The sequence below is a fragment of the Miniopterus natalensis genome, chromosome 14 (genome assembly GCF_054644295.1).
Source record: "Miniopterus natalensis isolate mMinNat1 chromosome 14, mMinNat1.hap1, whole genome shotgun sequence".
Classification (NCBI taxonomy): domain Eukaryota; kingdom Metazoa; phylum Chordata; class Mammalia; order Chiroptera; family Miniopteridae; genus Miniopterus; species Miniopterus natalensis.
The window spans coordinates 21957942-21972866 of NC_142094.1; the positions used below are offsets into that span (position 1 = coordinate 21957942).

The window sequence follows — 14925 nt, forward strand, 5'->3', positions numbered from 1 at the left end:
CAGGAGGTGGGCTCTGTGTTGCCCTGGGCACTGGAGCTTTTCAGGGGGCCTGCCCATCCCCACCCCCTTCTCAGCCAGACTGCCTTCCTTCCGTCTGTGGCGGGCCTTGTACAGGAGCTGCCCTGCCCCTCTCCAGCGGCAGCTGACCTCTAATGGTATTGGTATAGGATCCCAACCTTGAACTGGTTTCTGTACCTCACCCAGGCAGAGGGATTTTTTTTTCTCCTACCAGAAATGAAGCCACAATGAGTCTTTATTTTGGGCCCTGGAAGTGACAGGGTTTGTTGGTCCTCTCCTAGTGGCTTAAGGCCTTTGCTCCTTTAGACAGGGGTCTGGAGAGGAGACCTGGGTCTGGCATTTTTCCCACAGCTTCCAACCCCCTCCTGCCCCTACTGGGCTGTGGGAGTCTCACTCCCATCTCTTGTCCTTCCCCCACTCCTTCTGAGCAGCCCGTGGAGGCCTATAAATAAAAGCTGTTCGTGTGTGCAAACTCTCCCAGCAGGTCCAGACCGGCACGCCAACACACTCCTGGCTTCCAGCAATTTGCTAACATTTTAGCTGACTTCTCACCCGCCCTTCAGGAGGCTGTGTCTTCCCTCTCCCTCCCTGAGCTCTGGCTCAGGTGAGCCAGCCAGCGCGTCCTCTCTCCCCCGGAGGGACCTGTCTCCTTTCCAATTCAGGCTGCTTGGTTGCCCTGTGAGCTCCGAGCCTTGGCAAGCTGAAGAAAGCGATGGTTCCATAGCACACCCAGGGTTTCTCATTGTTAGTGTGGGAGCAACACTGCAGCTTCCACATCCTGGGTAGCACAACACTCTTACTGTGTTTTAAACCTGCCTCTGCTTTATACCCAGCACCTGCCCCAAGATAATACTGTTTTAGTATGATCTTAACACTCCACTTTCAGGCGCTAATTTTTGTTCAGAATCTATTTGTCTATTATCTATTGCTGCATAACAAAAACGTGGTGTCTTGAAATAAAACCGTGGCACTGTTTCTCACGGTTCCACGCATTGCCGGGTCTCTGCCGGGCAGTATTCTCTAGGAAGCCCCCTGCCCTCGGCTGGCAGATGATTAGCAGAAGCCAGAAGCCGCAGGTGAACGCTGGGAGGCAAGGTTCACTGCAGGACCATCCCTGGAGACGAGCTAGCCTCCTGCCAAACACCACGTACTAAAGGGGACCTTTCACATCCAGGTCCTAAATGTATCTAACTATAAAGTTAACAGAAGAAAAGCAAGGACATTTTTGTGGCAGGGGTGGGAGGGGACTTATCAAATTAATCTTTAAAAGCACTGACTTATAGGGGAAAAAAGATAAATCTTATTACACTAAAATATAAGATTTCTGCCCACAAAGGCCCACATGGAAGAAGCTAGTATACAGATGGCTGAATGGAGGAGATAGTTGCAAAATCTAAAACTGACAAGCAGTTAAAGTCTACATATAAATTCCTGCAAATCAACTAAAAAAAAAGAAAGAGCACTGTAAATTCTAAAACTTTTGCAAAGGACATTAAAAAGCAATTTATAAATATTAAGTCCCAAATGCTAAGAGGCTTATGAAGAAGTGCTCAGAATCATTAGCAATCAGAAAAACGCAAAGTAAAACAGCAAACTACCATTTTCTACCTATGAACTTGGCAAAAATTAAAAAGCTAGATAATGCCAAATATGAGTATGTATGTGTGAGCAAAGTAGGGAAACAGGAACCATCACGCACTGCAGGTGAGACGGGGACTGGAGCAGCCATCTGGACAGCATCTGGAACTATTTATGGATACACAGCCAGGAGGGAATTGCTGGATTTATAGGCTATGTATACATAGAAGTTGTCTAAGAAACTTCCCACAGGCCAGGGAGCTGTCGAGCTGAGAGAGATGTTCCCTGCCGCATCACTTTGCTGTTTCACTCTGTGTGCGTGTGTGTGTGTGCACCCACGCACATGTCCCATGCTCACATGGCAGGGAGCTGGAAGCAGCCTGAGTGTCCGTCACTGGTAGAATGATAAATTACGGTGGATTCTCACCACAGAATACTAAGTAGCTGTTAGACGCTACGGATCAAATATACATAGAGCAACACAGATGGATGTTAATTGTCCACTAGCTATTGTTTTGAATTGTCCACTATTCTATTCTGTCCACTAACTATTCTGGAACAGAGAGATATGACACAACAGTACCCTTTATGACAAATACAAAATACATGCAGATGAAACAACAACATGCTTTTTTTGCAAGAGCATGTACAAACAAAAATACATATTAACACATTAGAAAAGTCGCTATGGGAGGAGAGGAATACGAGTGGAGTGTAGGGATAAATGTTAATACAAAAAATGTTTTTTAATGTTAAAGGACTTATATTACTTGACTTCCAGCCTTATAAAGCTACAGTCATCAAGACAGTGTGGTATCAGCATCAAGATGGACAAACAGATCAATGGGACAGAATAGAGAATATACAAATAAACTCACACAGACACGCTCCATTGATATGTATATATTTAAATATATCTTTATTGATTTCAGAAGAGGAAGGGAGAGGGAGAGAGAGCTACAAACACCAATGATGAGTCATTGATCGGCTGCCTCCTGCACGCCCCCTGCTGGGGATCGAGCCCGAAACCCAGGCATCTGCCCTGACCCGGAATCGAACCTCGATCTCTTGGATCCTAGGTCGATGCTCAACTGCTGAGTCACGCCCGGCCGGGCTCCATTGATATTTTTTAAAAACAACTGTACAAAGACAATTCAGTGGAGAAAGGAACAATTGAATATCCACATGCATAAAATTAATTTGGATCCCACCCGGCCGGGTGTGGCTCAGCGGTGGAGCATCGATCGACCTAGGATCCAGGCAATCGGGGTTCAATTCCAGGTCAGGGCACATGCCCGGGTTTCGGGCTCGATCCCAGTCTGGGGCGTGCAGGAGGCAGTTGATCAATGACTCTCTCATCATCGGTGTTTCTATCTCTCTCTCCCTTTCCCTTCCTCTCTTTGAAATCAGTAAAGATATAGTTTAAAAAATTAATTTGGATCCATAATTCAAAGCATATAAAAAATTAACTAAAAATGGATGAAAGACCTAAATGTAAAACCAAAAACTATAAAATATAGGAGAAAAATGTAGGAAGAAAACATAAAAGAAAATACTTTGTGACCTTGAGTCAGGCAAAGATTTCTTAGTTACTACACCAAAATATCAATCCATAAAAGAAACATTTGATAAATTGAATTTTATCAAAATTAAGAACATTTGCTCTTTGAAAGACATCAGGAGAATGCAAAAAAAAAAAAAAAAAAGTATCTGCAAATCAGCCCTGGCTGGGTGGCTCAGTTGGTTGGAGCACGGTCCCAATGTACCAGGGTTGCAGGTTCAATCCCTGGTCAGGGCACATACAAGAATCAACAAATGAATGCATAAGTAAGGGGAAAAACAAATCTCTCTCTCTCCCCCTCTCTCTAAAAAATCAATTAAAAAATTAAGAAAGAAAATATTTGCAAATCATGTATCTGATAAAGTGCTTATATTATATCCAAAATAAAAAAGTCTTAATACCCAACAAGAAAACAAACATTCAATTTTTTTAAATGGCCAGAAAATTTTAATAGGCAATTTATCAAAGATTTACCAATGGCAAATAAGCACATCAAAAGATGTTGAATATCATTAGTCATTAAGGAAACTCAAAATCACAATGAGATACCATGAGAATGGCCATACCAAGTATTGGTGCACCTGCCAGGGTGCCAAGGATCTGGAGCTCTCACAATACCACTGGTAGGGATGTGCAACGGTAGGACCACTTTGGCAGTTTCCTAAGAAGCTAAAAAAATACATCTACCATGTGACCTGGCCATTCCATTCCCAGGTATTTACCCAAGAAAAATAAAAGCACCTATCCATGCAAAGACTTGTATGCTGAAGGTCACAGCAGCTCAGAATCTAGAAACCACCCAAATATCCATCAACAAGACAATGGGTAATCAAATTGCGACATATCCAAGACAATGTAATACTATAAAGTAAACTTAACTTAGCCGGAAAAGGAAGAAACTGTTGACACATGCAACTGCATGAGTTAGCCTCAAAAAGTCACTATGCTGAGTGAAAGAAACCAGACTCAAAGAGCAATACTGTATGATTTCCATTTGCGCAGAATTCTAGAAAATGCAGCCTAATCCACAGTGAGGGGAAGCAGATCAATGATTGTCTGAAGAGGGAAGAGGGAACTTTTAGGGGTGATGGATGTGTTCAGGATCTTGATCGTGATGATGATTGCACGGAAGCATACCTATGTCAAAATGCATCAATTTGTGCACTTTAAAAGTGGGCAATTTATTGTAGATCAATACCTAAAAAGCAAGGTGTTTTTCAAAAGAAAAAGATAATGTCCCTCCCGGGGTCACACAGCTGGTAAGTGGCCGAGTAGGATTCGGACGCATAAGTCCGCCTTTGGCGCCCGCATAGGTAACCCCTGAGCCCCGAGTAAGAGGGGCTGGGAGGAGACGCCGGGAGAGCGGAGGCCGGCCGCTCGGCCGCGCCCGCGCCCGCGCCCGCGGAGTTAATGATTACGGGCGCCCCCCCCCCCCCCCGGCCCCGCCCCGCCCCGCCCCGCCGGCCGCGCTCCCCGCCCCGGGGCGGCCCCAGCGCGGCCCCGCCCCTCGGCGCCCGGTGCAACCTCGCGGCGCCCGCCCGCCCCGCCGCCACCTGCTGCTCGCCCGCGTCCACGCCGCGCCCCGACATGGTGAGGGGGGTCGCGCGCCGCCGCGATTGGGGCGGCCCCGGTAGGAGCGGGCGCGCGGTGGGGTCGGAGGAGAGGAAGGGGCCGCACCGGGCCTGCGCCCCAGCCGCCTGCGAGGGCAGGGCGGGGGAGTGCGGGGTGGAAGGGCGGGAGAGGGGTCCTCCGAGCCCCTGGCAGGTTCCCACGGGCCTGGTTTGGAGAGCTGGGGTCCCCGCCGCCCTCCCACCCCACCCCCGGTGGTGCTCCTGGGGAAGCTGAAGCCATGAGAGGGCGGTGGCAGGTCCAGGTCACAGCCAGGCCTGTCCCTGGCTCCTAGGCCAGTGCCCCCTTGGGTGGGGCTTAGTGACCTCCCTGGTAAAGGTGGGGCGGTGGGACTAGGGCCTGGGTGGGGAAGGACAGCATAGTGAGCCCGCCCTTACCATCCCCTTTGTTTCAAGGTTCTCTTCTGTACTGGAGGTGGGGATGGGGACACACCTGTGTGTGTGAGTGTGAGGAGGGAGATTGAATTTGTGAGTTCTTCTGCCTGTTTACTGCCCTTCTGGCTTGCACTTCTGGGTACAGGGGCTGGCAAAGCCCTCTGTGTCCTGTGCTGTCCCTGGCATCCAAGCCAGCCCCTGGTGCCTAGTTTGAGGCCTGCCCAGCAGCGCAAACTATTGCTCAGGATCATCTGTCCTCGATGCTGAGCTTCCCCCGCAGGAGGGTCTCAGGCCCTGTGCTCAGGTGTGCTTACACACACACAGACACACACACACCTCGCCCCTCCACCCCTCAGCTAGTGAGGTGAAGGTGAGCCGTGGGGGCAGCCAGGAGAGGAGCCTCTAGACCTGAGAAGCTTTACTAAACACCCCATTTCTGGCCCAAAAGCATTAGGAACAGTTCAGACTGCAGGGACACCTGGGAGGGCATTTTGAAGGCTATGGCTTGGAGGAAAGGGAGGTGGTGAGGCTGTGAGTTGCACTGAGGCCTCCAAGAGGCAGGGCGTGGGTAATCAGTAACCCCTGGGCACACTCCCCCAGAAGCAGAGGCAGAGGCCAGGCCAGGCCTGATTTGGGATTTACTAAGTAAACATGGCCCCTACCCCCTTTGATCCCAGAGGTACTTGTCAGGTCAGCCTCGAACTGTGAATCTTGGGGGATTCCAGAAGACTCTAAAGAGAAAGGGGGCCCTCCCAGGAGCTCACTAGTACCCACCCGCTCCTTTCAGAGCTGAAGAACTAAACAGTGAGCTGTGATATCTGGGGTGGCATCTGGTCATCCGGTTGCCTAGATACATGGAACAGGCTTATCAGCCACTGAGAAAGGCCAGCTCTGGAACAGAGATGCGGTTGGGCGTGTGATGCAGATCTCTACTACCGTCCATAGCCTCTGGAGCCTAGAGGGAGCCAGACCAGGTCAGATCGTCCAGAGAGAGTGCGTGTTTTCAGGAGGGAGAAAAAGATTGACTTGTCAGAGCACTGTTCCAATTCCACCCAAACCTGCAAGGCCCATCATAAGCCTACTTGCCCCAGGAAGTTTCCTTTTAAAATTGAAGGTGTCATTCCTTTAATAACGAGAGATTTTACTAAAGGGTCCTATTGACTCTTTCTGATGTGAAGTGGAAGTGCTTGCCCCCTTTTACCCGTGAAGCAAAGTGGAGATGAGTGCCACAGGGCTACCTGGCTGAAGAAACGCAGAACTAGGGCCTGAACCAGTCCTGCTAACTCAACCCATGGCTTCCAGTCTGTGGGCTGCCTCATAAAATGGTACATTAACCTCCCTGGCATTGTCTCCCCAGACCCCCTTGATTCATTTTTAATTTAGCACTTTACAGTTTCTGTCCTTGGGAAGTTCTGTTTCAAGAGTCTAATTCTGGGACCCCTTAAGCTCCTGGACCTGGATCCTCCCAGAGGACAGAACTGACTTGCTGACTTGCTGCCTTCTGTTCTCTGAGGGTTCCACTCACAGCCTGAACTGTGCCAATTTGGGCTGCCCAGAGGGCACTTTGCACAATAGATAAATACACGGATGGGGCATTAGGTTTGCCAGTCGCCTTTGGCCAGGTTACTTCAACTTTTTTTTTAATGTTTTTTATTTCAGAGAGAGGAAGGGAGAGAGAGAAACGTCAATGATCAGAGTCATTGATCGGCTGCCTCTTGCACGCCCCCAGCGGGGATGGAACCCGGGCATGTGCCCTGACCCGGAATCGAACCTTGATCTCCTGGATCATAGGTCGATGCTCAACCGCTGAGCCACGCCAGCTGGGCTCATCTTTTAACCAAGCTCTGTGGCTCAGGCTGACAGGAAAGGTCGGTGGAAGTCTGAGAATCCTCGCCCTGGCCGGGGAACCAGAGGCTGCATGGGAGCGTCATGGTGGACCCACTGGGAGGCAGTGTCAGTGCTTGTCCACTGCACTGTGGCTAAGAGCCACCTGAAATGTGTCTTTAGTGCTGGGCCCTTTGCCGGCCCCAGGGACGCATAGACACAGAACCCCTTTGGGAACGGGGCCTGTGCTCTCACTGCCTTGGGGGAAGTATGGTGGTCATTTCCCTTTTCTAGGCCTCAGTTTCCTCTTTAATATACCCGGCAGTGAGTAAGGGTAGGGGCATGGAGGCAGACTGGATAAGGTCCGTAACTGAAAAGGGAAGGTTGGACAGTAGGGGGAGCTGTTTTTCTGAAAAGTTGTGCTGTAATACACACATCTGGGTTCGGTTTTGCTTTTACTCCCTCATCAGTTAAGAGACTTACTTTTTTTGCAGGGGTCGGTTCTTAGTTCGATGTGATTTGCGTTACACTGGATTTTCTGTCCTTTTGTTTGTTAATCCTCACCAGAGGATAATTTTTCCATTGATTTTTTTAGAGAGAGTGGAAGGGTGGGGCGGGGGGAGAGAAACATCAGTATGAGAAAGACATAGCAATTGGTTGCCTCCCACACACGTCCCAACCAGGGCTGGGGATTAAACCTGCAACCCAGGACGTGCCCTTGACGGACAATCAAACCAAACCTGCGACCCTTCAGGGCTCAGGCCGATGTTCTAACTGCTGAGCCACACCTGCCAGCACAGGATTTTCTGTCCTTTTGAGTGGAATGTGAAATTTAAGAACCTAATCACTGCATCCGCCAGGGCCCCACCTCCAGGGCAGGGCCCCACCCTCCACACCTCCCAGTCTATAGCTTTAGACTAGCTGCCCTTTGGCTGTCACCTGTGTCCAGAGCAGCCAGTGGAGGCTGGCTCAGTTCCCCCAAAGGTCTGGGCCCTCTTTGTCCTATACAAAGAAATGCCCCTGGGCCTCTGTTTTTTTCCTCTCCTAGGCTGGCAAAGCACACAGGCTAAGTGCTGAGGAGAGGGACCAGCTGCTGCCAAACCTGAGGGCTGTGGGGTGGAGCGAGCTAGAAGGCCGAGATGCCATCTGCAAGCAGTTCCATTTCAAAGACTTCAACAGGGTATGGCACCAGGGTGGGGCAGAGCTTTCTTGAGACTGGGGCTGATGGGGTCACACTTGTCCTCTTCCTTAAAGTCCTGTTAGCCAAGACTCTCAGACACTGCTCTAATGCAGCTTACTCGGAAAGTGTCATCCTTGTGAGCTGGAGAGTGCAGACATGAGTCTCGGGCTCCATGAACCAACCCTTAAAGGACAGGTCAAGTAAGAAACAGTACATCTGAAGACATTTTAGATAAACAAAAGATTGGCCAAGACTGAACGCCTCTCCGGTGTTTCCACCTTGTTAGTGATCTAAGTAACAAGACTTTTCCTAAGGCAGAGAGACCCCTCAAACTCTAGCCTCAGATGCTGGGGGAATGATGAAAGCTAGAGGGGGACTCCTTATAGGAAGCCTGTCCGCCCTCCTGCATCGAGGCCTTACACTGACCATGAAAAGGTGCCCCGCAGTCTGTCTCTCAAAACACTAACCTGGGTCTCTTGTCACTAAATAGGCTTTTGGCTTCATGACAAGAGTGGCCCTGCAGGCTGAGAAACTGGACCACCATCCTGAATGGTTTAACGTGTACAACAAGGTGAGTGATGTGTGCCCGTTGTGCTGGGCTGCGTTCAAGTTCTGAGAACTCCACCTTCCTTGGACTTCCTTGGACTTCCCTATGGACAGTCCCCGAGAATGTCCACTCCTGCTCCATCCATCTCCTTCCTAGAATCAACATAAACACCCCTGGAAAATATCCTCACTACAAACTAAAGAAATGCAAATTAAAAACAGTGAGATAACTTGTGGTTAAAGTAGACATTAAGTAGACATCAAGAAGGCAAAACCCAAGGCAGGCAGGCTGTGGGAATCAGATGTATTCATTGTTCGTAGCTCTGCAGGCTTCAGTCTCTCTGGAGGTGTGGCAATAGTAAAATTGAACTAGGAACAGCCATGCACAGCGAACAGATCGGGTTTTCTGCTGAATGAACTGAAACAATCATTAAATGCCCGCCATGTGCCAAGAGCTATCCTGGACTCTTTCTAAAATTATTAAGGCTAAAAGACATGATCTGTAAATAGACAGCGTTTAGTAGGAGTTTGAGTTCTTTAGTTTCTTCTGTTTTTAATCCTCACTGAAGGACATGCTTATTGATTTTAGAGAGGGGAAAGGAGAGAAACATCAACCGGTTGCCTTCCATACTACAGCAACAAAGCGAGTCACACAAATTTTTGTTTCAGTGCATATATAAGTTATGTTTATACTATATTGTAGTCTATTAAGTGTACAGTAGCATTATGTCTAAAAAAAAACAATGTACATACCTTAATTTAAAAGTACTTTATTGCTTAAAAAAATGCTATCACCTGAGCTTTTAGCGAGTTGTGATCTCTTTGCGGGCGGAGGGTCATATTTTCAATTTGTAAAAAACAGCATCTGTGACGCGCAGTGAAACAAGGTATGCCTGTACTCTGGTGCTCAGTGTGGCTGAGCCCAACAGCTAGCAGCTTTCTCCTGCTCTTCGGTGAAGTCCGTGGAATCAGCTGGTTCCAATCTCTGGCTTTGTTTCAGGTCCACATCACCCTGAGCACCCATGAGTGTGCAGGCCTGTCAGAACGGGACATAAATCTGGCCAGCTTCATCGAACAAGTAGCAGTGTCCATGACCTAGACCCTGCCTTTCCTCTGAATTCTTCAGGGAAAGGGTGACTGAACTGGAATCTGGAGAGAACAGGGGAGCCCCCAAATGTTGCTGCAGTCAAAACTGCCAAGTCTTCCCTGCTGCCTCCATTTAGGGGTGAGTCCTGGCTAGAAAGAGATGACAGCATCACTGCCAACACCAGGAATTTGGACCGTTTTCCCCCACCATGCCCTTCAACACTGGGGCCCTATTAAATGTGCACTAATTTGAATAAGATCTTCCCATTCTTTACAGCTTCCCAGCAACAGTATTGACTTTCTTTCTAGGCGCCCTTTCTAATTCATTTCCCAAGAAGCTGTGATAGAAGCTGTGTCTAAGACAGACAGAATCTTATCTTAGAAACCAGAACCCTAATGCCAACCCTCTCCTATGTGATAGAAACCTCCTATGTGTGCTTTTATGCCTCAAATAAAACTGTTGTTTCACTTGGCCTTAGGCTCTAGAATCTTCTCTTCCACTGGTCAATCCAAATTGGAGTCAGAAGGCATTTAAAGAACTTACTCAACCAGACCACCCTGCCTTCAAGGAGTTCATTGTCATAGAGGCCCTAGATCTAGGGGAATGAAACAGGAAAACAGTTAACTATTTGTAAGCAGGATGAATTAACACTAGATGCAAGGATAGGAAAGAGCTAAGAGAACAGGAAGTGGCTAACAAGGGTGAATCTGGAGTTTCCTTTTGGGTTGTGCCTGAAAGACCTGAATCAAGACCAGATTCTTGAGGCAGAGAAGGCTGATCATGAACAGAGATAATGGTTCCTGCATTACACACGTGCCAAGACCTGCGACAAAAGCTACAGCTTAGGAGATGACAAGCTATTTGCCATCTGAGAGTTAAGAAGCTGATTCGCAGATCGGTCTTCCAACCCAGTAAGTAACTCTCTAGGACAAAACATTCTGATGTGCCAGGACTGGGAGAAGGGGGTGCCAAGAGCAGTGTCATCTCCATCCCGTGTACATGCCCCATGGCTGTCATTCCATGTGTGCCATTATACAAAAGAGTTCTCACCTATGACACCTAACCTGAGGCTGCCTGGGTACTAAATGGACTTGTAAATGCCAGGGTCACTTGGAACAGGCATCTAGCAATGTCACAACCCAGTCACCCTAGGTGAGGTGGTTCTGCAACAAAGGCCAGAAGAGGCAGAGGTTGGTGGGTGAGAAATAAGCATCTCATTGGTAAGAGGGACTGGCAGGGTCCCCTTCCCAGCCTATGTGCTAGTGCGGATTATCATACCTTGTTAATAGCAAGTTCTCAGCAAAGCCTAATATCAGAACCAACAAGGTTCACACAGTGGTCCCCCATCTGCTCCACTCTGACTTCAGTGTTTCTAAGTGCACTTCAACCTGATGACTGTGGGTTAGGGGACAGAAGCCATATAACACTGTGTTGTGTCATCTTCCTGCCTCTGCTTATGCTCATGGATCAAGGGTCGAAAACACCAACTCAGAGAACACTACAGTTGTATGAGGCACTTTTATGTGGGACAAAGACACAAGCAACACTTTTTAGAAATAAATGTTTATTCTAAAATTATTCAAACAATTGAAATGATAGGGGATGGAGTTAAAGAGAAGTGATAATAAAGGGAGCACAAGAAAAACTAAAGCAATTTAGATTCCAAATCAAGAAAAGGCTCTCAAACACCTCACTTTGGTTCCCCCAGGCTGTAGGTGGTGGCTCTAAAATAGGCCTCTGCCAGTACTTCTGTTACTACTGGGTCTAGTTATAAGTGGATCATTGCTACCAAGAGCCCATAGAGAAGGCAAAGGGGCTAGCATCCAGACACCATTTCTTAAGATGGGCCACGTCTATCAAAGCACATCCTAGCCCCTCTTTCTCTAGTGTTTACCCCAAAGCAAGCAGGTGCTCAGGGAGCCAAGTCATCTGGCAGAAAACTATAGCAAAGGTCACATTCCTCAACTTAATTCTAGCAAAGTCTGAATGGACAGAGCCAGATGAAAAGCTTGGTTACCTGAATGAGAGCTTTTGGAGCCTGAATAACCCTTTGGAAAGGCTTTTCACTTGTTAGTCATAATGGAATAAGACACTCAGCAGTTGCAAGTGCAAAGTTAATCAGAGATTCTATCAGTTCCCAATCCAAATGCAGGGCTTGAAGTCCTTTGGTTAGACAGAGCCACACTGCCCAGCTGGCCGGACACTACCCCAGATGGCTCAACTCATCATTAAGGTATAAGCAGAAGTCGATGATGAAGATGAAAGACAGCATAAGGCAGGACCCTGGTCCTGGGGAACTAAAGACCTGAGTTCCAGACCTCCTTAAAACAGGTATGTCAATCACTCCTAGTGGAGCCATGAAAGTGCTGGGAATTGAGTGCTGCTCACCCACTCATATCTATTTGCCCTCTTATCAGTGGTCACACACAACCATTTCACCACAAGGGGGCGATCGCTCACCAGCAGCTAGTTCAAGAGCTGTCAACAATACATCTGGAATGACACATGTGCACCTAAATAAACAAATGAATGCAACCGTCCACAACAATTAAGATTTGGGACATTTAATTACTTAATTGCTTTTTAAGAGATTATTGCTGTAATTAGGAAGAGAGCCTTGAGATGGGAAGGGGGAGGTTAAAGACAGAAAAGATTTAAAGAAGGCAAGTACCATTTTCCAAGTATAAAACTGGTAATATTAAAAGTGACATGGCAGTACAGTCACATGACTATTCACTCTAATGCGAAACAAGACAGTACAGTTTTTGCAGAGGTCAGTGTGACACCTGCTAACAACATGATATCACTAAGACATTCCACCCACCTTTGCCAGACTTGGTGTTACTATATGCAGATACATACACACAGAATGGAAAGCCCACAAATGTTACGTTAAACTAAAGCTAGTAAACATAAAGTGGCTATAGTAGGTCCCTTTGAAAAACAGCCCACGACTCCCATCCACCCCCCGAAGCAATGTTGTCACAGCACAGGGGACAGTCCTAGGGAGACACTGGAAGCAACACATGCTTCTCCATTTTAGCAGCTGACAAGCCACAGTGGTGCCTGCTGGGTAGTGCTGGGTCCCTGGACTTCGTCCAACATAATGAATGCAGTGGAGACACAAAAGATAATTCACGCAGAGCGCTGACCACACCTCCTAGCTCAGGAGGTGCCCACCAGTTCAGCAACCGGAGGGAACATAACTTCCAGGTCCAAAGGACCTCAGCCTCTCCCTCTCTCTCTCTCTCTCCCTCTCTCTCTCTCTCTCTCTCTCACACACACACACACACACACACCAGCCCTGCAATGACATGGCCAATCACAGTTTTGTGTAGGAAGTACAGTGCTAAAGAACATTTCAGACAAACGTGGTAAGGAGCTTGGGGAAATGGTCGTGCTGGCTCTCCTGGCCAGCATACCCAGTGAGGGAGGCAAGAGGATACCAGCCTGAAGAGGCCAAATCTTCAGGAGTCCCTGAGAAGGGTAATGGAACAGAGGAGTTTCTCCTGACTTATCCTAAGTACTCCCCTACCCAAATAAAACCTCAAAGACTGATCCCCCGCCCCCCAGGGCCTGGGTTAGGCATAGCCTACCACTGCTTCCCGCTGAGGAAAAAGGCACACATACAATATGTTGTCATTAGGGTAGGACAGTGGCTCAGCCTAGATCCAGGCCCCTTGCAGGGCAGAAAAAGGTAGAAAATGGGCACAGGGTTTGGTCCTGTCCCTGCACCATCCTGAGCAACTAGTCGTAAGAAGAAATCCCAGGCCCTAGGCTACAACTGACCCCATCATATTTTCCTATTCCAAATGTTTATCTCTTCCTAGCCAGGGCTGAGAAGTATCTAGTACCTGAGGCGAAATTGCCATAGTACCTTTGGGAGCTGAATAAAGAGGAAAGAGGCTGGAAGAACACACTAGGGGAGAGAGAACTTTTCCTTCCTTTGGGCCCTCTCGCGCCCTCCCTGCATCACTTAGGGTAAATCAAGGCAACTGGTGAAGACGCTTTGAGCTGCTCCTCCTGGCAAACATGTCCTCACACACGATGGCTTAGAGCAGTGAAAGTGGGGGACACCACCAACTTTGGTGACATATATTTGAATTTGGGTGCTCATCCTACCCAGATACTCAGAAAAGTATAGAAAAGGGTCTGGTTTCTGGTCATCTCCAGCCCAGGAGGGGGCTCGAGTGTGCTCTGAAAACTGCCAATTCAGAGAGACAGCTCCAAGACCAGAAAGTCCTAGAGTCTCTGGGAATTGCATTCTCTTCCTAGTCTAAGAACAAACCAGTGGCAGCATTATTTCAAATAAGAATCTCTAGAGACGGTGGGAACTAGGTATCAAATGGGGACTACACATCAGAAGAGGACAATGTGCCACTCCACATGCCGTCCTGGCAGACTGACCGCTCCTATCCTGGTCAATCTGTGTCCTGGAAAAATACAAGTTTCAGGAAAAGTAACTCTAAGAGAGACAACCAACCCACTCGAAGAGCAGGGCTTAAAGGGCCTCCTGCTTAGAGCTACCTAACAGCCACCCGGGAAACTTCTGTTACATGAGTGCATCCCACTTGACTAAGCCAATTTACCTGAGATGACAAAAAACCTTTTTCTACCTCATAAACTGTACCCCAGCTTCTCCAAGGAATCAGGACAGGTCAGAGCTGCCACACAATGATTAAGTGAAGGTAAAAGCTGAGAGGTTAGGGAGGAAATGGTTAAAACAATTCCTAGTTAATATTTAGAACAAGGGCAAAATTATGTAATGGAATCCTTAGGGGTCTTCACATTAAACCCACAAAAGGGTGACAAGAGGAGGAACATGAATCCTGAGGGTCGAGCTGTCCCGTCTGTCTTGTGCGCTATGGAGCGAGACCAGATGTGGAAACTGCGTGTGGCCTGTTCCACACCCCAGAGCCTTCTGAGGGCCAGAAGCCCCTCCGGGCTCAGCGGGGTTTTGGAGAACCATTCATCTGGCTGCCCTGAGGTACAGTGTCTGTGCTGAAAAGGCTGTCCAGGAAGATCGAGGACAGTTCTGCTACCTGGTTCCTGTCGACGGTGGTCTGGGCCATGCCATAGATCGCGCCCTACAAATCCAGTCAAAGAATTGTTATTAGTGACGATGAGG

At 48.2% G+C, this 14925-nt stretch overlaps 2 protein-coding genes across 3 annotated transcripts in view; one reads left to right on the forward strand and one right to left on the reverse strand.

Annotated features, from left to right (window-relative positions):
• The first annotated feature begins 8083 nt into the window (after window positions 1-8083).
• PCBD1 (pterin-4 alpha-carbinolamine dehydratase 1) lies at window positions 8084-10335 on the forward strand. Its single transcript, XM_016221682.2, has 3 exons — window positions 8084-8164; window positions 8655-8735; window positions 9711-10335. Exons 2-3 carry the CDS (start codon window positions 8667-8669, stop codon window positions 9807-9809), a joined length of 168 nt encoding a protein of 55 aa, XP_016077168.1. The 5' UTR covers window positions 8084-8164; window positions 8655-8666; the 3' UTR covers window positions 9810-10335.
• A 2135-nt stretch (window positions 10336-12470) lies between these two features.
• Window positions 12471-14925, reverse strand: part of SGPL1 (sphingosine-1-phosphate lyase 1) — a 48654-nt gene continuing 46199 nt past the window's right edge. For both annotated transcript variants that reach the window (XM_087824366.1, XM_016221681.2), the window contains one exon: window positions 12471-14884. In XM_087824366.1, the coding sequence (XP_087680492.1) occupies window positions 14744-14884 (141 nt within the window). In that variant the 3' untranslated portion in view covers window positions 12471-14743. The remainder of the gene's footprint in view (window positions 14885-14925) is intronic.

Excerpts from the sequence above, each read along its gene's own strand:
- PCBD1 (XM_016221682.2), top strand. The coding sequence starts at position 8,667 with ATGACAAGAGTGGCCCTGCAGGCTGAGAAACTGGACCACCATCCTGAA. Across the intron at positions 8,736-9,710 it reads GGTTTAACGTGTACAACAAG|GTCCACATCACCCTGAGCAC; the intron begins GTGAGTGATGTG and ends GCTTTGTTTCAG.